This window comes from Oncorhynchus nerka, linkage group LG5 (genome assembly GCF_034236695.1).
Source record: "Oncorhynchus nerka isolate Pitt River linkage group LG5, Oner_Uvic_2.0, whole genome shotgun sequence".
Lineage (NCBI taxonomy): Eukaryota > Metazoa > Chordata > Actinopteri > Salmoniformes > Salmonidae > Oncorhynchus > Oncorhynchus nerka.
This window is the reverse complement of record NC_088400.1, coordinates 29,056,530-29,079,672: the sequence shown is the minus strand read 5'-3', so window position 1 is coordinate 29,079,672 and position 23,143 is coordinate 29,056,530. Positions and strand designations below refer to the sequence as shown.

Sequence of the window (23,143 nt, the reverse complement as noted above, 5' to 3'; positions counted from 1 at the left end):
CATGCTCTGAGTACGCGTCCTGGTAATCCGTCTGGCCCTGTTGCCTTGTTAATGTTAACCTCTTTGAAGGTTTTACTCACATTGGCTACGGAGAGGAGGATTACATAGTCGTCCAGAACAGCAGGTGTTCTCATGCATAGTTCAGTGTTGCTAGCCTCTAAGCAAGCATTGAAGGTATTTAGCTCGTCTGATATGCTTGTGTCACTGGACAGCTCACGGCTGGGTATCCCTTTGTAATCCATGATAATTTGCAAGCTCTGCCACGTTTTCTACTGTACACATGATTCTGGAAAGCCATTGCAAGAGCATATTTATGATACCAACTATTTCTAATACCCGCCATGTATACAATTATGTATGTCATCCAGTCAAAAAAGATGACCTGGTCGAGAGGGCAATGGGTCCATTTGTAAGTGCCCAAGTGCTCTTGTCATTTAAGATCTATGTTCTGTATAATGCTATTTTTTTAATAGAAACCTTTCCTCCTAATAGGAAGCCTGTCACAGGATACCACATGAATACAGTGAGAAGGCAAGCAGATACAAAAGCAGGGAAAGATGATTCCCGAGGAGGAAGCCTCTGGTTACTGCAGAGCTGACCAAGGTGCATGTCCTTCCCCAAGCACTGTAGTCTGAATCCCAAATGGGACTCTTTTCACTACATAGTGCACAGAGCCCTATAGGCCCTGGTCAAAAGCAGTACATTATGTAGGTCAGTGGTTCTCTCCTCTGGGACACCCATCCATTCCATGTATTTGAATTATTCCAGAGCTAGCACACCTGATTCAACTTGTCAACTAATCATCAAGCGCTTGACTAGGTGAATCAGGTGAGCTAGTTCAGCGCTACTGTAGAACAACATGATGAAATGTCTGGGGAGGGGTTGGAGAACCACTGATGTAGTGAATAGGAAGTCATTTTGGACACAGCCCTAGACTACCCATAGCATCACCATCCCTCACGCTACCCTACATGTGTATGACACCTAATCACTCCTGTATGTGTGCCAACACTTGAATGAATGAAAGAATGATGAATGTACCTATTCATTTAAGAGTCATGTGTTCATGGATGGCGTGTACTGTCCTTACCTCTCACTGTTGCTGATATTTACTTCCTCCATCACAGGCATCGGGCCCCCGGAACTTAGATTCATGTACCCATCAATGCCAAAACTCCCTATGAAACAAGGAAAAATAGAGGTTACTCAGGCAGTTAGGATTCATTATGACCTTATAGATATGCCCCGGAAATGACTCACTATACCACATTTTGTAAGGCTGTCAGCAGCGATTTATTGTTTGACAACTGCCCAGATTTTGAACCTATGATTTAGATGATTTAGGAGACCAGGGAAAATAAAATAGTGTTCTTTAAATATTTATCAAAAAATCTAAATGAAAATATGCCTCTAATTACTCTACAATAACATATCCACTAACAGTGTGAGGATTAAATCAATACATGCAACAACATTACAGGCAGAACAGATTTGAATTTACTGACTGGGATTAACATGAATATGCCACTACATATTCATGAAGCCAATGACAAATGATTGTGCTTCATTGTTTAAATGCATGCAAGAATAGTGTAGCAGATTTGAAATGATGTTTTCACTTGCCATGGTCATATGAGCTATTGGTTGTATTACTGGTTGGGTCACATAATCCCATTTTGTTCAAGAAATTCATTGCATTCGCATGTCCTTTTGGGATGCATGAATACAATAGGCTGCCACAGGGACTATGCAGCAGTCCTGCAACACAAGCAACAGTAGGAGGTAGTTGTTAAAAATGCGGAGAAGACACTTCATTACTGTTTTTTCACCCTTAGTGGAGTGAACAGATAAATGTATATCTGTATCGTCACTGATGTGATCTCCATGTATTACAATATCAGGAAGTCCCTTTTGGAAAATGGACAAGGAAAATCTCCAGATGACTTGTCACAGGGTTGCACATGTGCATTGACCGTGGCTGCGTCTGGTCACTTGGGCCTTGCCCTGTACAGTGTGCAAATATATCCCTATGAATGTATTTACAAAATATGAATATTTTTATTATACAGAGTATTTCCATACTATGTCGTCAGAAGGATTACCTCTAGAGTAATAATATATGTGTGTGTAATTTCTCTCAATTTCACGTGATCGTGTCAGTTTGATTTCTAAAAACATGATTCAAATCTAATTTATACAAGGTCCCATGTAACCCATTTGCAAGGCCAGGGTTGTGGGTTTGATCCCACTGGGGACTAGTACGAGAAAAATAAGTATGAAAATGTACATTCTCACTACTGACTGTCTGCTAAATGACTAAACAGTAATGTAAAAATGACATAGTTCACATTGTGGTTGATTGGTGCTATTGCAGTTTTACTGTACATACAGTTGAAATCGAAAGTTTACATACACCTTAGCCTTAATACATTTAAACTCAGTTTTTCACAATTCCTGACATTTAATCCTAGCAAAAATGCCATGTCTTAGGTCAGTTAGCATCACCACTTTAATTTAATAACATAACGGCTCTCGTTGGGAGAGCGTGGTAGGCGTACATTGTGTTTTTATTGATGACACCAAAAAAATAACAAAGACAAAAAACGAAAGTGCACAGTTCTGTCAGGCAGAAACACTAAACAGAAAACAAGATCCCACAAAACCTTAAAGGAAAATGACAACTTATATGTGATCCCCAATCAGAGACAATGATAGACAGCTGCCTCTGATTGGGAACCACACACGGCCAAAAATAAATAAATAGAAAACATAGACTTTCCCACCAGAGTCACACCCTGACCTAACCAAACAAATAGAATAAAAAGGATCTCTAAGGTCAGGGTGTGACAAATAATGTTAAATGTCAGAACAATCTGATGATTTATTTCAGCTTTCATTTCTTTCATCACATTCCCAGTGGGTCAGAAGTTTACATACACTCAATTAGTATTTGGTAGCATTGCCTTTAAATTGTTTAACTTGGGTCAAACGTTTTGGGTAGCCTTCCACAAGATTCCCACAATAAGTTGGGTAAATTTTGGCCCATTCCTCCTGACAGAGCTGGTGTAACTGAGTCAGGTTTGTAAGGCCTCATTGCTCGCACATGCTTTTTCAGTTCTGCCCACAACTTTTTATTTACATTTACATTTAAGTCATTTAGCAGACACTCTTATCCAGAGCGACTTACAAATTGGTGCTTTCACCTTATGACATCCAGTGGAACAGCCACTTTATAGAGCTGAAGTCAAAACGTTATGATGGCCACTGCAATACCTTGACTTTGTTGTCCTTTAGTAATTTTGCCACAACTTTGAATTATTCTTGGGGTCATTGTCCATTTGGAAGACCCATTTGTAACCAAGCTTTAACTTCCTGACTGATGTCTTGAGATGTTGCTTCAATATATCCACCTAATTTTCGTCCTCATGATGCCATCTATTTTGTGATGTGCACCAGTCCCTCCTGCAGCAAAGCGCCTCCACAACATGATGCTGCCACCCTCGTCCTTCACGGTTGGGATGGTGTTCTTTTCTTGCAAGCTTCCCTCTTTTTCCTCTGATGGTCATTATGGCCAAATAGTTGGACTGGCTGCATGGAGTTTGGACTGGCTGCATGGAGTTTGGACTGACTGCATGGATTCTGGACTGGCTGCATGGAGTCTGGACTGGCTGCATGGAGTCTGGACTGGCTGCATAGAGTCTGGACTGGCTGCATAAAGTCTGGACTGGCTGCATGGATTCTGGACTGGCTGCATGGAGTTTGGAATGGCTGCATAGAGTTTGGACTGGCTGCATAGAGCCTGGACTGGCTGCATAGAGTCTGGACTGGCTACATGGATTCTGGACTGGCTGCATGGAGTTTGGACTGGCTGCATAGAGTTTGGACTGGCTGCATAGAGTTTGGACTGGCTGCATAGAGTCTGGACTGGCTGCATAGAGTTTGGACTGGCTGCATAGAGTTTGGACTGGCTACATGGAGTCTGGTCTGTCTGCATGGAGTCTGGACTGTCTGCATGGAGTCTGGACTGGCTGCATGGAGTCTGGACTGGCTGCATGGAGTCTGGACTGGCTGCATGGAGTCTGGACTGGCTGCATGGAGTCTGGACTGTATCAATTTGGGAAAGAAAAGGTACACCAGACAGGGTATTGTCTACAGTTGCGTCATAGAACAATCTGCCCTTGTTTTCATTAAACACATATTTTGTCACTTTTCAAGACCATTTACGGAATGTGTTTATTTCTCTTCTATTTTAATAAGTGAAAAACATTCCCTATGAGCCTGATATATTTCACGTGCTTTGAGATCCTGTGATGTTTTAATGTGTTCTTCCCTTTTCTTTACAATTAAAACATCTGTCAGAGTGAGCCTTGCAGCATTCCTTGACTTCATTACCAGTCTGTCTGAATAGCTGTCAAATGTGTTTGCTAACACAGTGTGCCCAAGCTTTGTTTCTCTGCTCACATTAATCATTTTAGAAATGAAATGATGTAAACCAATTTCATACATGATACCGTAGGTATAATTGGAACTTCTGAGTGGTGAGGTGTCAAACTGCTTAATTACTTATCCTATAATATGCCGTAACCAGATATCAAAAACCTTTTGAGGAACAGAGAGGAATGTCTTTCATTTGAAGATGAAGAAAAATTAAATACTAACACCCTTTTATTTAAATCACCCATTCTCTTTATAATTACACAGTTCAAACTCTAATGTGTTTTGTAGAAACTGTCTGTCTCATCTGCTCTTCCATCTCACCATATCTTCAGTCTTTGACACGTTCCACACTAACATACAGTGCATTCGGAAAGTATTCAGACCGTTACATTACAGCCTTATTCTCAAATCGATTAAATAGTTCCCCCCCTCATCAATCTACACACAATAACCCATAATGATAAATCAAAGAAATTTTAGAAAATGGAGTATTCAGACCCTTTACTCAGTACGCTACAAGCTTGGCACACCTGTATTTGGGGAATTTCTCCCATTCTTCTCTGCAGATCCTCTCATGTTCTGTCAGATTGGATAGGGAGAATCGGTGGACAGTTATTTTTAGGTCTCTCCAGAGATGTTTGATCAGGTTCAAGTCCGGGCTCTGGCTGGGCCACTCAAGGACATTCAGAGATTTGCCCCGAAGCCACTCCTGCATTGTCTTGGCTGTGTGCTTAGGGTCGTTATCCTGTTGGAAGGTGAACCTTCGCCCCAGTCTGAGGTCCTGATCACTCTGGAGCAGGTTTCCATCAAGGATCCCTCTGTACTTTGCTTTGTTCATCTTTACCTCCAATCCTATCTAGTCTCCCAGTCCCTGCCACCACAATACTTCACTGTAGGGGTGGGGCAAGGTTTCCTCCAGACGTGACACTTGGCATTCAGGCCAAAGAGTTCAATCTTGGTTTCATCAGACCAGGTGCCTTTTGGCAACCTCCAAGCAGGCTCTCATGTGCCTTTTACTGAGGAGTGGAACTCTGGAGTTCTGTCAGAGTGGCCATCGGGTTCTTGGTCACCTCCCTGACCAAGGCCCTTCTCCCCTGATTGCTCAGTTTGGCCAGGCAGTTAGCTCTAGAAATAGTCTTGGTGGACCCAAACTTCTTCCATTTAAGAATGATGGAGGCCACTGTGTTCTTGGGGACATTCAATGCTGCAGAAATGTGTTGGTACCCTTCCCCAGATCTGTGTTTCGACCCAATCCTGTCCCAGAGCTCTACAGACAATTCCTTCGACCTCATGGATTGGTTTTTGCTCTGACATGCACTGTCAACTGTGGGACATTATATAGACAGGTGTGTGCCTTTCCAAATCATGTCCAATCATTTGAATTTACCACAGGTGGACCTCATCAAGGATGATCAATGGAAACAGGATGCACCTGAGCTCAATTTTGAGTCGCATAGCAAAGGGTCTGAATACTTATATGAATAAGGTTTTTAGAATTAGGTTGTAACGTAACAAAATGTAGAAAAATTCTAGGGGTCTGAATACTTTCCGAATGCACTGTAAATATTGTGCTTGTAATTTGTTAACGTTTTTTTTGCCAAAAGCCATATATACATGAAATCTTACAAGTAAGGATGTGTCTCTGTAGTCTCATCTGAGTGCAACTCTGTTAGTTGATGCTGGAAACAAGATCATCATTACTGAGTTTCCAGAATGCAGCCAATGTTTGTCATGTGTGAGAGTTAAGAGTCTGACTGTGGAGGGACACCCTGCCTTTTGTGGAGGGACACCCTGCCATCTGGCTCAGGTTTCCCCTGTTGGTCCAGAGCTCATTAATCCCCCATCCTAATCAAGGAACATGACGTCTGACCTCTGACCTCTTACCAGACTCACATTTGCCACATATTTCCAAATCATTGGCTGCTTCCTGTTCCTGAACTAAGGTTTTACCCAGACAGTGCATTCATTCAATCACTATTAACAATTTTCTGATATATGTTTTATACTTTTCACTTACCATGATATAATGATATTTGATATATTACTACTCAACAAATTGAAGACTTTTTCAACTTTTCCCTAATTTAACTGTGGACTAATGCACCGAGGGAACCATATGTGTCAGGTAGAAAGAAGCCAGCCTGTTACTGTTGGGGGTGGGGGATGCCGCATGCCACAAAAGCAGCATCAGCCTCAAGGAAACTTTCTCATTATACTGAATACTACACACACTCTCCCTGATGGATTTCCAATTTAATTTAAATGCTAATTTGGGTTTAATGATGGTTTTGGGGCTCCTAATGCTCTTACTTGTGCTCCTCCTGACATCATATTTACTGAGTTCTCCTGCTCGGCACCAACGCTCTCAGCTCTGCTCTGGGCATGTGGATGCAGCCGGGTATTAAAATAGCAATTTGCCAAACCATTAATAATGCACATCACGTGGATACAGTGTGCAGCCATGCCTCCAGAGTATCTCTTTATCTCCCAAAACATACATTACTTCCTATAAGTATAGAACAACTATTTAAAATGAATTAGGAGAGTTTAATGATTGATTATGGAGTCAGTAGGCTAATTAACAATCCACTCATATCATTGGGAGAGATTACAGAGAGAAGTTTCTGCTGTGACTGACTATCTTAAACCCCTCTCGGGTTGTTTATCAGCATGATATTGATTCAACATAATAGAAGTCATTCAATGATATTTCATAGACTTTTTCCCCCCGAATGTAAATGACAGAACGGTTCAGAGCACCAAAAAGAGTTTGGGAGATTCTATGAAACAGAAAGAAGCTGAACTTTAGCAGGTATGAATACAAGACCTGAGATGATTGTCAAACCATTCACTAAAGCAAACACTCAGATTGAAGTGATCCCCAAATGTTCAAAATAGCAATAAACTGTAGCAGTGTGTTTTAACAGTATTTCTTAGAGCTGCTAATATTAGAGAATGACTCTTCTGTTGATAGAATACCAGCTGCAGGAGTAGGACCAATAAAAACACTGGACTTTACAGAAGGGCCTTAAATTCATTGTAGGCCTTAATATTCTGACTCAGAGCCTTTTAAAATTCTATGGCCAAAGATATAAAAGTCTAACTGCACCTATTGGCTCGAGGGCAGATTGTGACAACCTGGCTGAAGACACTTTAGAGTGGTGTTAGAAATGTGGCTATTGTTGGAGGGATGTAACAACTAAAGCGGTCCCATTCAGTACTTAGTACCCTCTCATTCCATCTCCTATAAGGTTATGCTCATTGCCATGACTATTGAAAAGCCACACATTCAATACAGAAGTATAATTGAAAAACACACACACTTCAAAGTGAAGCACCCTCAGTACTATAGTAACACAGCATGGGCCCATGTATTGTCTGTATGTCAAAGTGGAAGAAATCCAAAGGAAAGTTACATAAAAAACACAAATATATATTTAAACAAAGTAAAAAAATAAAAAAAAAAAATAAATGAAGGCCTAAGGGCCCCGGGGATGGGTTTCAACTAAGCTAACATATGGAATTGTTTTCAGATGGAACATTTTACGACCCCTGTAGATATAAAAAAAATATATATATTAAAAAATGATTGATGAAACATTGAATTTTGCCTTTACTGCTATTAGCCCATAGAAACACAGTGAATAACAGACTCACACATGGAAAAACAGATAGTCCAAAAATAAATGAAAAGGAAGTACGTTTTGAAGTGCCTGCATTATATCTGAGAGATATAAGGAAGTTAGAAAAAAAGAAGAAAGAAAATATTGTGGAATTACCCATATACCTTCACTTCATTCATTTTTCAGTCTGGTACCAGGTTACCTTCAGACCACAGGAGGTTGGTGACACCTTAATTGGGGAGAACAGGCTCATCGTAATGGCTGGAGCGAAATAGGTGGAATGGTATCCCAGGTGTTTGATACAATTCCATTTGCTCCGTTCCAGCCATTATTACGGGCCGTTCTCCCCTCAGCAGCCTCTTCTGCTTCAGACCAGGCCTGTGACACTTGTGGCGGTTGTAGAGTGAAACAGAGAACACCATGGTGTTCGTGAGAGTACCATCTTTCCATAGCCCATACCATTTGGACGCTACAGACGTTTTCAAGAGAAGATTGATATTTCGGGGATGTCTCCAGGCACTGTAGCTCTGCCACCTTCCACCGCAGATACAGAAGGCCGACATGGACGGATGCGGTGGACTGACAACAACAAAAACAGATCTCTAGCTTAAACAGATGGATTTTGATGGGTATTGTTGTATTATGCTAATTACATTTCCTCTGGGTCACAGACATTGGCTGCAGTGGGTTTTAGAACAGCGAGGTAGTGCTAAAGTTACATATCGTCAGGGTTTGTATTGGGCCTCCCATCTGGAATGCAGTATCTTTATGGGTGAGTCTAAAATCCCTATAGGTCCTTCTCATGTCTACTTTTTTAATACCGCCACAGGCATAAACAGTAATAACCTCAGTAACGTTCCCAGTAGAGTAGATGGGATTCCTGTATAACTGTTTGAGTGGTGTTGACTTGTACTTTCACAAAGACCATAAAAGGATGTATATCCAAGAACCTTTACTAATATGGCCTACGATATCATTATAATGTGCTGCTGATCGAGGTGGCCTTACAGTAACACGTTAAAAAGAGTACAGGGGCAACTTCACAGACCTGCTCACCAATACATGGGAGGGAGAATGCCTTGTAAAGGAACGTATATTTAACCACAAGCTGACTGCTTCACCTCAGAACAATACAACCTCCTGTCTCACACTGATTTGAATGGTTTACATATTTTTACAACCTAACACGCCCTACAATTTTACGATTCACTAAGAAACAGTCTGGGTTCCCTCCTCTGTATTCAAGACCTCTGAGCAAAGTCCAAAGTCTTCCAGAATGTCCATAATTTCCTATTCAGTCCCGTCGGCCATAAATTGGCAATATTCAAATTATTTCAAAGCGAGCAAATCATTATTGTTGTCCCTGACTGTGAAGAATAAAGCTATCCGAGGCATAGTCAACAACAAAAAACGATCAACTTCCCTCAAGGGTTAAGCATATTTAATAATGATGAATGCTGTCAGAGCATCGTAAGAGCCTGTACGTTAAAGGTATAAAAAGGCTTTATCGAGTATAGGATTACTAACCAACCTGGCATCCTGAAATGGGAAAGATACCACTTTGTTTATCCCATCATACTTTATGGCCCATTGCATCAGTAATAATCATTCAACATTGACAAACATAAAGGTAGCCCCTATGCTGCCTGATATTACTGGGCCATATTCACAAGTATAATGACAACCCTTACACTGATTAGCGTAACAAAAAAAGTAACAAATAAGAGTTGTAGGGTCTATTACTTGACAATTACACGGTCCTTGATTTAAACGGCTCCAAATAATAGCGAAACGGGTGACGGCAACAGCAACGTCATATAATTCATGTTCATGTACACTGTCGGGTTGCCAGTTTGACGTAGACATGTTGACAATATGTGAAATCCCTGGATCCTGAGACCCAAACAGATATGTAGGCTACACTAACAGTCAAATAAATGTGTATTTCTAACCTAACTGTATAGAGCACAAAGCCATATAATAAAGAAATTGGGGGCAAAGATGAATGAGTCGGTTTATTGGTGCCATAATCCTGGTGACATTATGCAAGCAATACAAGTGTTGCATGACTGTGTGGCTGGCTTATGAACCTGATTAAAGACAAATGACTAAAACGGGAGATTCATGTGACTGTCTGTCCAAATGTCATGTAGTGTGCAGTTATGAATGCACTAATAATCCCAAAACTATAAATACCTCCTTTGGAAAGTGTTGGAAACTTGGAACAATGAACCAATGAGGCTCTGGCCCGTTGGTCTGTGCCAGCCGGTTTAACATGGAGAAGCAGGAACTGGGAACGTTTGTAGATATCAGGATAGCGATTACCCACCTCGGACTGGAAGAATACTTTTTCTTTAACAAGCCGGACACAAAGGATTTACTTCAGACACCCGCCAAGGCCCTCATCCCCGTCATTCGCGGGAGAAAGAGACGGAGATATCAGGGACATACTGTAGGTCGGGGTGCCTTGTAAAGATCTGACGGCGAGTGGGTAATCTGCCTTTACCATCAGTCCTATTAGCCAACGTACAATCATTGGATAATAAAATAGACGGACTTCGATCACATACAGTATATCCTACCAACGGCACATTAAAAACTGTAATATCTTATTTTTAACCGAGTCGTGGCTGAACGACCACATGAATAACATACAGCTGGCGGGTTATACACTGTATCAGCAGGAGAGAACAGTAGCCTCTGGTAAGACAAGGAGTGGCGGTCTGGTGCAGCTGGTGCACGACATCTAATAGTAAGAAAGTCTCGAGGTTTAGTGACGATGGCGGAGAGAGCTAAACGTTCAAAAGTGTGGTTACGCTTCACCAGAGTAGATGCTGACAATGCTTGTTGCCACAAGTGCAGTTTTCGACTCCCTAGCTTGTAGTTCATCTCTCGTTGCCCAATCTTTTGCAGGAAAATGTTGCTTATTTCCTTTTTTTTATATATTTCCCTCATCACAATAGAGTCTATAATAGTGATTTGTTCAAAACATTGCTGTTTCTTTTGCTGTAAATAATTGTTTGTTTTATTTATTTTACATTTCAGAAAATAAAGCAATGTTAATTCTGTTCTTAATTTGTATAAATGTTTTTGTAAAAAAATAACAAAAATAATCGATAAGAATACTTTTAAAGTACTGGATCGATGAGCAGTATCGGTTATGAGTAGTAATACCATTAAAATCTTAACGATACCCATCCCTAGTCGCGAAGAGGGCACAACAAAGCCTATTCCCCCTTAGGAGACTGAAAAGATTTGGCATGGGTCCTCAGATCCTCAAAAAGTTCTACAGCTGCACCATCGAGAGCACTGGTTGCATCACTTCCAGGTATGGCAAATGCTCAGCTTCTGACCTCTATACCAGGCAGTGTCAGAGGAAGACCCTAAAAAGTGTCAGACTCCAGCCACCCTAGTCATATACTGTTCTCTCTGCTACCGCACGGCATACCGGAGGTCCAAATCTAGGTCCAAAAGGCTTCTTAACAGCTTCTACCCTCAAGCCGTAAGACTCCTGAACAGCTGGACAAATGGTTACTCAGACTATTTGCATTGCCCCCCTCTCCCCTTTTTTACGCTGCTGCTACTCAGAGTTTATTATCTATGCATAGTCACTTTAACTCTACCTACATGTACATATTATCTCAATTACCTCGACTAACATTCAGTTCCTGTTCGGTTCAAATTAAACATTAACCTAAAAACAAATGTGTTAGTATACATTTTCCTACCTTTAAACTGGGGGTGAATGTGAACCTTTATGGACAACATTTCAAATGGATGAATAGAACATTTATGGAAAATATGGTTCTGGTCTATGTCTGTCAAAAATGTGCAGTATTGGACCATAAAACTGACTAAAGAACAGGGAAAGCTCAACTGGAGGATCAGAGCCTTTCAAACACAGACACAGGTGGTCTGAATAGTGAATTGTATGACTCAGCCGATGTCAAGCAGCGTCACCATTCACACCAAAGCCTCTAAAAACAGTGGCTTAAATAAATCAATAATAGCAGCTGGCGTCAGTGTCATTCCCATTGGCAGCATGCTGAGGCTCTTTGAGCTTCATAAAATGAAACAAGTTTGCTATTCATTTGAAATGTAGACACTTCCTCTAATAGAATGTTTTCTCTTTCCCCTTAACCTTTTTTTGCTCATCAAAAACCGAACAGAAAAATGAATCGTACATACTGCAAACTTTTCTCATGGGAAAAACAAAATTTTTAAAAAGGACATGAGCACATGATAAAGATATTGGGAGCTTTCGCTATTTAACATGCTTTATGTGTCCGGATGTAGGGTGGATCCACCACCATCTAGGTCCAGTCAGGAGCTGTCCAGACAACTCTGTTGCATTGATCACTTTGAAAACAAGCAGCATTCTTCACAATATTAAAAATAATACAAATAAATGAAAGATTTCCCCAAGAAACACAATAACATGACAGGAATTCCCGCAGAACTGACCAAAATAAAGATCTGGCCTATATCAACATTATATCCTATGATTAAAGAAAACACTCTGGGATCTTAAGCAAAGCAAATTCATAACATATGAATGTTTGCAGCATTGAATGTCCCCAAGAACACAGTGGCCTCCATCATTCTTAAATGGAAGAAGTTTGGAATCACCAAGACTCTTCCTAGAGCTGGCTGCCCGGCCAAACTGAGCAATCAGGAGGGCCTTGGTCAGGGAGGTGACCAAGAACCCGATGGTCACTCTGACAGAACTCTAGAGTACCTCTGTGTAGTTGGGAGAATCTTCCAGAAGGACAACCATCTCTGCAGCACTCCACCAATCAGGCTTTTATGGTAGAGTGGCCAGATGGAAGCCACTCCTCAGTAAAAGACACATGACAGCCCGCTTGGAGTTTGCCAAAAGGTACCTACAGACGTTCAGATCATGAGAAACAAGATTCTCTGGTCTGATGAAACCAAGATTGAACTCTTTGGCCTGAATGCCAAGAGTCACATCTGACTTGGCGTCATCCCTACAGTCAACCATGGTGGTGGCAGCATTATGCTGTGGGGATGTTCTTCAGTGTCTGGGACTGAAAGAGTAGTCAGGATCGAGGCAAAGATGAATGGAGCAAATTACAGAGGGATCCTTGATGAAAACCTGCTCCAGAGTGCTCAGGACCTCAGACTGGGGCGAAGGTTCACCTTCCAACAGAACAACGACCCTAAGCACACAGCCAAGACAACGCAGGAGTGGATATGGGACAAGTCTCTGAATGTCCTTGAGTGGACCAGTCAGAGCCCGGACTTGAACATATCTGGAGAGACCTCAAAATAGCTGTGCAGCGACGCTCCCTATCCAACCTGACAGAGCTTGAGAGGATCTGCAGAGAAGAATGGGAGAAACTTCCCAAATACAGGTGTGCCAAGCTTGTAGCTTCCTACCCAAGAATAATCGAGGCTGTGATCACTGCCAAAGGTTCTTCAACAAAGTACTGAGTAAAGGGTCTGAATACTTATGTAAATATGAAATTTCAGTTTTAAATTTGTATTAATTTGCCCAAAAAATCTAATGTCCTGTTTTTGCTTTGTCATTATGGGGTATTGTGTAGATTGATGAGGAAAATACATTTTTGATTAAGGTTGTAACGTAACAAAATTTTGAAAAAGTCAAGGGGTCTGAATACTTTCCAAATGCACTATAACTGTAAACAACACTAGACTCCACTAAACGCTTGATGGGAACTGAAATTGGACATATATCATCCTGAATCAGACTAGAGTGGAAATGTGATCTCAAAATAAAGTCCCATAACCTTTGTACAGTAAGCTAGGGTGCATATTTGTGATATTACTGATGCAACTCACAGGGGAGAATGCTGCGGTGTGAAATTCAGTTGAAGAGTCCAGGGAGGACGGAGCTATGTGTATTTATAGCATAGTTCAGAGGTCATGGGGTTGAGGACAGAGTGGCAGGCATCTCATCCTGGGGTAATAAACTAGCATGATTGCTCACTTGCTTTGCATTAAGAGTAAACACAGCTCACAGTTTGCAGTCTGGTTGTCATGGACTTCTGTCAAATCTGATGTTGCAAGGCCAAGGAATTCTGCCTCCACTCTACTCTGCTCCACGCCTCCTGTGCAAATTTATACAAACCATCCCACTGAGCAGAGTAGAGAGGAGAAGGTTGTGATGGATTATAGAAAGAGGTACTCTGCCTCTGTCTGCTGTGTATGAAGCCCTGTCTCTTCCATCCGGGGTCTAAGAAAACTTGGGAGACTTGTCCTAGCCAGTCAGGAGGTAGAGTAAATGAATGGTTTGGAGTCTGGACGGAAGGGAATATATATATATAGAGTATATATAGAATATATAGAGTATATATAGAATATATATATATATATATATATATATATATATATATATATATATAGAGAGAGAGAGAGAGAGAGAGAGAGAGAGAGAGCGAGAGAGAGCAAGAAAGAGATGGGAATATTGAGAGGGGAGAGAGAGATGAGAGAGAGAGAGAGAGAGACAGAGACAGAGAGAGAGACAGAGAGAGAGATGAGAGAGACAGAGAGAGAGAGAGAGAGAGAGAGAGAGACAGAGAGAGACAGAGAGAGACAGAGAGAGAGAGAGAGAGATGGGAAGTGTCAGTGGTGGGGAGAGAGAGGGAGAGAGAGAGAGATGAGAGAGAGAGACAGAGACAGAGAGAGAGACAGAGAGAGAGATGAGAGATAGATATGAGAGAGAGACAGAGAGAGAGAGAGAGAGAGATGAGAGAGACAGAGAGAGAGAGACAGAGAGAGAGATGAGAGAGAGAGAGAGACAGAGAGAGAGAAAGAGAGAGAGATGAGAGAGAGAGATGAGAGAGAGAGAGACAGAGAGAGAGAGAGAGATGGGAAGTGTCAGTGGTGGGGAGAGAGAGGGAGAGAGAGGGAGAGAGAGACTGATAGCAGCTGCTGTTGCTACAGCTTTGTGCCAGACATTTCCTTGAAAACTTCAGCTCATATTTCGCCATGCAAAATGTTTTCACACTCGGTGTAGTTAATTCTATTGCACATATCATTAACTACACTGAGTGTAAAAGAAGGTGTATTAAAACTAATGTATGACTGGTCTCCTAACAACAAGCTTCTGAAGTATAAAAATATCCGTTAACGCTCTGGTACAACTTTTCATTGAAGGATTGCCAATACTGTTCAATTGCTGATGTTCCACAGTGAATAAATAATGTGTTTACTTAATGTAGAGCAACTTTCTTCAACTCAAATAAACTGAAGATAGGGGAAAAGATAAGAGACATTTGTTTGCGTGAATACGTCACTGGCTAAGTTTATGTTGCCATTCCTTGACGTCAGTATAAGAGCAGGTGCTGTAGCAAGAAAGCTCATTCATAAAGGCAGTGATGTGTATAATGAAATTCAGATATGGATCCTTAAAACTCTGCCATCCCTGTGGCATGTTATCCCGTGGCATGCTATCCCTGTGGCATGTTATCCCGTGGCATGCTATCCCTGTGGCATGTTATCCCGTGGCATGCTATCCCTGTGGCATGTTATCCCGTGGCATGCTATCCCTGTGGCATGTTATCCCGTGGCATGCTATCCCTGTGGCATGTTATCCCGTGGCATGCTATCCCTGTGGAATGTTATCCCGTGGCATGCTATCCCTGTGGCATGTTATCCCGTGGCATGCTATCCCTGTGGCATGCTATCCCGTGGCATGCTATCACTGCCGCATGTTATCCCGTGGCATGCTATCCCTGTGGCATGTTATCCCGTGGCATGCTATCCCTGTGGCATGCTATCTCCGTGGAATGTTGTTCCCGTGGCATGCTATCACTGTGGCATGTTATCCCATGGCATGCTATCTTCGTGGCATGCTGTTCCTGTGGCATGCTGTTCCCGTGGAATGCTATCCCCGTTGCATGCTATCCCGTGGCATGCTATCACTGCCGCATGTTATCCCATGGCATGCTATCTTCGTGGCATGCTGTTCCTGTGGCATGCTATCCCTGTGGCATGCTATCCCGTGACATGCTATCCCCGTGATATACTATCCCCGTGGCATGCTATCCCTGTGGCATGCTATCCCCGTGGCATGCTATCCCCGTGACATGCTATCCCCGTGGCATGCTATCCTGTGGCATGCTATCACTGCCGCATGTTATCCCATGGCATGCTATCTTCGTGGCATGCTGTTCCTGTGGCATGCTATCCTGTGACATGCTATCCCCGTGATATACTATCCCCGTGGCATGCTATCCCCGTGACATGCTATCCCCGTGGCATGCTATCCCCGTGACATGCTATCCCCGTGGCATGCTATCCTGTGACATGCTATCCCCGTGATATACTATCCCCGTGGCATGCTATCCCTGTGGCATGCTATCCCCGTGGCATGCTATCCCCGTGACATGCTATCCCCGTGGCATGCTATCCCGTGGAATGCTATCCCATGTATTTAGCTCCAGCTCTAGTGCTCCCATTGGCACATATCTCTCCCGTGGCATGCTATCACTGCCGCATGTTATCCCATGGCATGCTATCTTCGTGGCATGCTGTTCCTGTGGCATGCTATCCCTGTGGCATGCTATCCCGTGACATGCTATCCCCGTGATATACTATCCCCGTACCATGCTATCCCTGTGGCATGCTATCCCCGTGGCATGCTATCCCCGTGACATGCTATCCCCGTGGCATGCTATCCTGTGGCATGCTATCACTGCCGCATGTTATCCCATGGCATGCTATCTTCGTGGCATGCTGTTCCTGTGGCATGCTATCCTGTGACATGCTATCCCCGTGATATACTATCCCCGTGGCATGCTATCCCTGTGGCATGCTATCCCCGTGGCATGCTATCCCCGTGACATGCTATCCCCGTGGCATGCTATCCCGTGGAATGCTATCCCATGTATTTAGCTCCAGCTCTAGTGCTCCCATTGGCACATATCTCTCTCTTTCTTATGAACTTCACCAAATTTACATTTTCATTCCGGAACAGTGGACAAATTGATCTGGCACATAACATAAGGAACGCTTTAACATTTCAGACAAACCTATAAACTGGAGAATTGTTCAGTAAAGTCTCACTCAAACAGAGCACAATAGATTTCAAGAGAGGAGAGCGAGTCACCCAAGTTTATGCAGAACCAGGCTCTGGGAGTCTATTGGCCAGGCTCTGGGAGTCTATGGGCCAGGCTCGTGGATTCTATGGGCCATGCTCTGAGAGTCTATGGGCCATGCTCGTGGAGTCTATGCAGGGCCAGGCTCTGGGAATCTATGGGCCATGCTCTGAGAGTCTATGGGCCAGGCTCTGGGAGTCTATGGGCCAGGCTCGTGGAGTCTATGGGCTAGGCTCTGAGAGTCTTTGGGCCAGGCTCTGAGAGTCTATGGGCCAGGCTCTGCGAGTCTATGGGCAAGGCTCTGAAAGTCTATGGGCCAGGCTCTGGGAGTCTATGGGCCAGGCTCGTGGAGTCTATGGGCCATGCTCTGAGAGTCTATGGGCCATGCTCGTGGAGTCTATGCAGGGCCAGGCTCTGGGAATCTATGGGCCATGCTCTGAGAGTCTATGGGCCATGCTCGTGGAGTCTATGCAGGGCCAGGCTCTGGGAATCTATGGGCCAGGCTCTGGGTGTTTCTGCAGGGCCTGGCTCTGTGAGACTATTCAGGTCCAGGCCCTGGGTGTTTATGCATGGCTCGGTGAGTCGATTCAGGGCCAGGCTCTGTGAGACTATTCAGGGTCAGGCTCTGGGTATTTATGCATGGCTCTGGGAGTCTATGCAGGGCCAGGCTCTGAAAGTCTATTCAGGGCCAGGCTCTGGGAGTCTATGCAGGGCCAGGCTCTGAAAGTCTATGCAGGGCCAGGCTCTGGGTGTTTGCGCAGGGTTCTCTGAGTCTATTCAGGGCCTGGCTCTTGGGAATACATGCGGAATTACAAGTACTTTGGTTCCTGAGTGTCTGAGGCTGACAGTTTGTTTTCTATCTACTGGGTGTCTGAGGCTGGCAGTTTGTTTTCTATCTACTGGGTGTCTGAGGCTGGCAGTTTGTTTTCTATCTACTGGGTGTCCGCTACAAGACCATGGTGCTTGCCTACGGAGCTGTGAGGGGAACGGCACCTCAGTACCTCCAGGCTCTGATCAGGCCCTACACCCAAACAAGGGCACTGCGTTCATCCACCTCTGGCCTGCTCGCCTCCCTACCACTGAGGAAGTACAGTTCCCGCTCAGCCCAGTCAAAACTGTTCGCTGCTCTGGCCCCCCAATGGTGGAACAAACTCCCTCACGACGCCAGGACAGCGGAGTCAATCACCACCTTCCGGAGACACCTGAAACCCCACCTCTTTAAGGAATACCTAGGATAGGATAAAGTAATCCTTCTCACACCCCCCTTAAAATATTTAGATGCACTATTGTAAAGTGGCTGTTCCACTGGATGTCATAAGGTGAATGCACCAATTTGTAAGTCGCTCTGGATAAGAGCGTCTGCTAAATGACTTAAATGTAAATGTAAATGTGTCTGAGGCTAACAGTTTGTTATCTATCTACTGGGTGTCTGAGGCTAACAGTTTGTTATCTATCTACTGGGTGTCTGAGGCTGGCAGTTTGTTTTCTATCTACTGGGTGTCTGAGGCTGGCAGTTTGTTTTATGTCTACTGGGTGTCTGAGACTTACAGTTTGTTTTCTATCTACTGGGTGTCTGAGGCTGGCAGTTTGTTTTCTATCTACTGGGTGTCTGAGGCTGGCAGTTTGTTTTCTATCTACTGGGTGTCTGAGACTAACAGTTTGTTATATATCTACTGGGTGTCTGAGGCTAACAGTTTGTTATCTATCTACTGGGTGTCTGAGGCTGACAGTTTGTTTTATATCTACTGGGTGTCTGAGGCTGACAGTTTGTTTTCTATCTACTGGGTGTCTGAGGCTGACAGTTTGTTTGAGGCTGACAAATATGTCCACCATTCCAACCCCAAACGTCTAGAAGAAATAGATTATTCGCAGTAACATATTATTTACAGTAATATATTATTTACAGTAACATATTATTTGCAGTAACATTATTTACAGTAACATACTATTTACAGTAACATATTATTTACAGTAATATATTATTTACAGTAACATATTATTTGCAGTAACATTATTTACAGTAACATACTATTTACAGTAACATATTATTTGCAGTAACATTATTTACAGTAACATACTATTTACAGTAACATATTATTTGCAGTAACATAATATTTACAGTAACATATTATTTTGGAACTCTGAAGGTTAGAAGGTTCTAATGACAAAAACACAAGGAAGTATTACCCTCATTACAGTCTACACCTGCTCACTCAAGTGTACTGTGATGGTTAAGTGACATCATTATATTTATGTGTGACAAGCATTACTTAGAGGTGTCATACAGGACTTGTTTTATGTCAAAATGGCCCCAATTCATGATTTTCATTCATAACATTTAGAGTGGTACTCAACTCTCTATCATAGCATATCAGTTATTTATATGTAAATATAAATATTATGTTAATTCAGTGTGTGTGTGTGTGTGTGTGTGTGTGTCTGTGTGTGTGTCTGTGTGTGTGTGTGTGTGTGTGTGCCAGCATATCTGTTTTGTGAAAACATCTCTAAAAATAGGATGTTCATAATGAGGACAGTGCCTGTGGTGATCCACTACTTACTTGCTTGTCTGAGTTTTAGAAATCCTCACAAAAAAAAAGATTCTCTCCACCCAGGGCAAATACAAGAGATGGATTCAAAAAAGGGAAGCACTCAGGGAAAGTACAGCACTGCCATAACGGAATGAAAATAATAATAATTATCTGTTTATTCCTCTATGCCTGATTCTGAAACATTTGTTCCACAATGATGCAAATGATATAACTTAATCAATTACTGACTATGTTTACTGAGGATTAACAAAAGGGACTATTACAGTATGCAAGCTGAATAGCTACTTTCCCCTCTTGTGGTTTCCCCACAAAATGTGAATGGGGCACAGTCAGGACATCCTCTTTTCTCATAAATGACCCACAACTGACAAATTATTTGAAAGCTGTTTTCACAAGCTTTATGGACTATTTGAAATACTTTGTCAAAACTAGTTTGATTTTTTAAATGGTTTCCAGTCCCTCAGTAATCTTATGATAATTGTTTCATTCACACAGTCAGGCTCAGTTCAGTAATTATAACCAATAGTAGGAACACTTGCAATAAAAAATTCATAGCAGCACCTTGTAAATAAGAATTTGTTCTTAATAACTGACTTGCCTCGTTAAATAAAGGTACAAAAAATACATATATATATATTACCCAGCAAATCTGTCTACAGTACTGAGGTTGGTCCAACAGGAGAAATGGTGAGAAACCGCAGAGACAGGAACATGTCTAATTGTTCTCTCACTGTTCATCTCTGGGGTCAGCGCAAATTGTCTAGAATTAGCAACTGGGGTGAAACAAAGTCTTATATTCAGCTTTCATGTTCCACACGTCACACTGATAACGGTATTCAGGAGCCCGAGAGTAATTGTGGAAGAAATGGCAATGCAGAAAGTCATTAAACAAGTTATTCTTATTACGAACTGAGTATAAGGACAGGAATCCCGGGCTGTGCTTCCTCTGCCGAATCCATGAACTGACTTCTACAAAGTGAACATGCGGAGTAGACCTCTACCTATCAAAAATACATTTGATAAAGTTTGATGTCTACACTGAGTCCTGTAATCGAATAGAGAGAAATCTCCCTTTCTCCTCAGCTCAACTCATGGGACAGGACAGGACGGTGTGAGTCTTGGCTGTGTACGGGCCATGAGACAGACAGAGAGCTTCAGATTATATACTTCCCAGGGAGTTCTGTGACTGGCAGTAAAGTGTACATTCGAATGGAAGCTATAAGAGAGTTTGTTTTCATGTCTAACCTTCAGCTCCACAGAGTTCCAATGTGATGTGAAAGTGGAGACTATTGACCCTTCAACAAGGCCCTCTCCATTCCGTGCCATTAATCAGGACACATCCTCTCACTAGTATCTACCATGCCCATCGCATGGCACCGTCACCACCTTATTGACTGGCCCCTGGATTGTTGCGTAAGCTCACTTTGACCAGGCAGACAGGCAGTCAGGCAGGCAGACAGGCAGATAGACAGACAGAAAGACAAGCAGTAAGGTAGACAGGCGGACAGATAGACAGACAAACAGACAGACAGATAGACAGACAGACAAACAGACGTGCGGGCGGACAGACGGGAAGCTCACAATGGAGCAGAGATGAACACCCTTCTAGTCGTCCCAGCTAATCATCAGCACACACTCGCCTTGCCTTGACCCCTGGCTCTCAGTCTCAGCTTTATACACCTCTGATCGCTGTCTGTCTCGGAGAATCAGCCAAACAGACATTACCACATGTGATCTATAACCCCAGCATCAACAGAAGCATAGCTGCTGTAGATACTGATTACAATTCATAAACAGTGCCCGTAAGAATTCATAAACAGTGCCCAATGATTTATTGTGGTTTATCAGAGGTGTACTCTTGTGAAGCTTTTAGGCATAATACATTTGATTTGATGATGAGTCAGAGAGTGGAATTACTGCCCAGTGTAGCATATGACTGTCAGTCAACGGAAATACTGACTGAAAGTGAAGGATGATATCGGCCTGCATTACAGATAAATGAGGAACTAAACATAACAGGGTGTATGGAAACAGTTGAATGATAATCAGGATGTTATCAGAGCCAGGTGAAGAGAGGCATATCTGGAGAAACTTTGATCAAGGTACATTGGTTAACCTTGATTGCTTTCGCAAATAGACTGCATGGCTAGCGTACGTAATGTGTCAGTGTGCATAGTTAAATAAAGGTTCAATAATAAATAAATAGGAACGAGTCCGTGTAAGTGTCAGATGTAACGTTACTGCCGTGTTCATATAAATACATTAAAAAACACACTAACAACAATGAGTTATTACATAGTACTGTAGGCAACATGTGGACAAAATGTGTGTAGTTAAATGAAGAGGGTTTTGCTACTTTGAAACCTTCTAAAATGTGACTGTTCTAATGATTTATTTTAGAGTAGCCATAGGCATGCAGTGTCGTTTCATCTTCTTCAACATAGATAGTTTCCAATACTCTTTGTATACATTTGGTCTGACTTTTTAATAACTATGATACGGTGATGGTCATATGTAACAGCAGTCCATAATCCATAACCCATCCATATTTGTGCTATCTACACTACAACACCTTATGACAGTGCTGGGGGCCATCTCCGATATACAGTAGCTCTCACAACACATGTATGAAAAGCTGGGGCCATACCACAGCATGATTCCTAAACAAATCAATAAATTGACAACTTTAAGAGAATGGCAATTTCATAATTAGAGTGTAAAAGTTGGGGACAACAGCAAATAGTAGCTGCCCTGTCCTCCTTCCTAGAATAAACTTTGCTAATAATGTATATAGAGGCGTCAATAATACACACTTTATACAATACAAATATGACTTATGCTACTTCCACATAAAGGGGTAACTAATAACGTACAATTATAATCGTACAGTACACCTACCATGTCCTGGTGGAGACGCCGGGTTCCAAAACCATGGTACGATGCTATATCCCCATGAGAGAAATCACATTTTCGACTTGTATCAAAACACAGTTAAGAAGTGAACAGTTTTTTTGTGACTACAATTTCAGAGATGTTCCCTGCTGACATTCACAAAACGAAAAAGTTGTCCATGTATCCTGAGCGCAGTCGGAAGTATGAGCGCAAATGTGAATGGCTGGACGGTTTCGTACGCGTGGGGCACCTCGCGCTGTTCTGTGGATGTAATGCTTGGAAAGCGAGACCTCGGTATTCCCAGCAAATTGCACCTTCAAGTCCCTCCTCTTTCGCTTGGTCTTTATTGAGGAGGTAAAATCGGCTCGGTTTAAATGTGTTTGATGCAGGTATGGCAGGCTATAAATTGTGGTGAGTGACATTCATTGTAAATTTAATTGCTTGAACATGTGGATTGGCAAGGCAGATTCCCCGAGTAAATTGCTCTGTCATATCACTTTTTTTCTGATGATTTTGTATCTCTTATGTTCAATTAAAATAGGTTAGGTCTACCATTAAT

The 23,143-nt window shown here is 42.5% G+C and overlaps 1 protein-coding gene across 2 annotated transcripts in view; it reads right to left on the bottom strand.

Moving 5' to 3' along the window:
• htr4 (5-hydroxytryptamine receptor 4) overlaps positions 1-22,873 on the bottom strand; it is a 121,962-nt gene extending 99,089 nt beyond the window's left edge. For both annotated transcript variants that reach the window (XM_065018509.1, XM_065018510.1), the window contains exons 1-2: positions 22,591-22,873; positions 1,091-1,178 (exon numbers count right to left, since the gene is read on the bottom strand). In XM_065018509.1, the coding sequence (XP_064874581.1) occupies positions 1,091-1,155 (65 nt within the window). In that variant the 5' untranslated portion in view covers positions 1,156-1,178; positions 22,591-22,873. The remainder of the gene's footprint in view (positions 1-1,090; positions 1,179-22,590) is intronic.
• Positions 22,874-23,143: the final 270 nt, after the last annotated feature.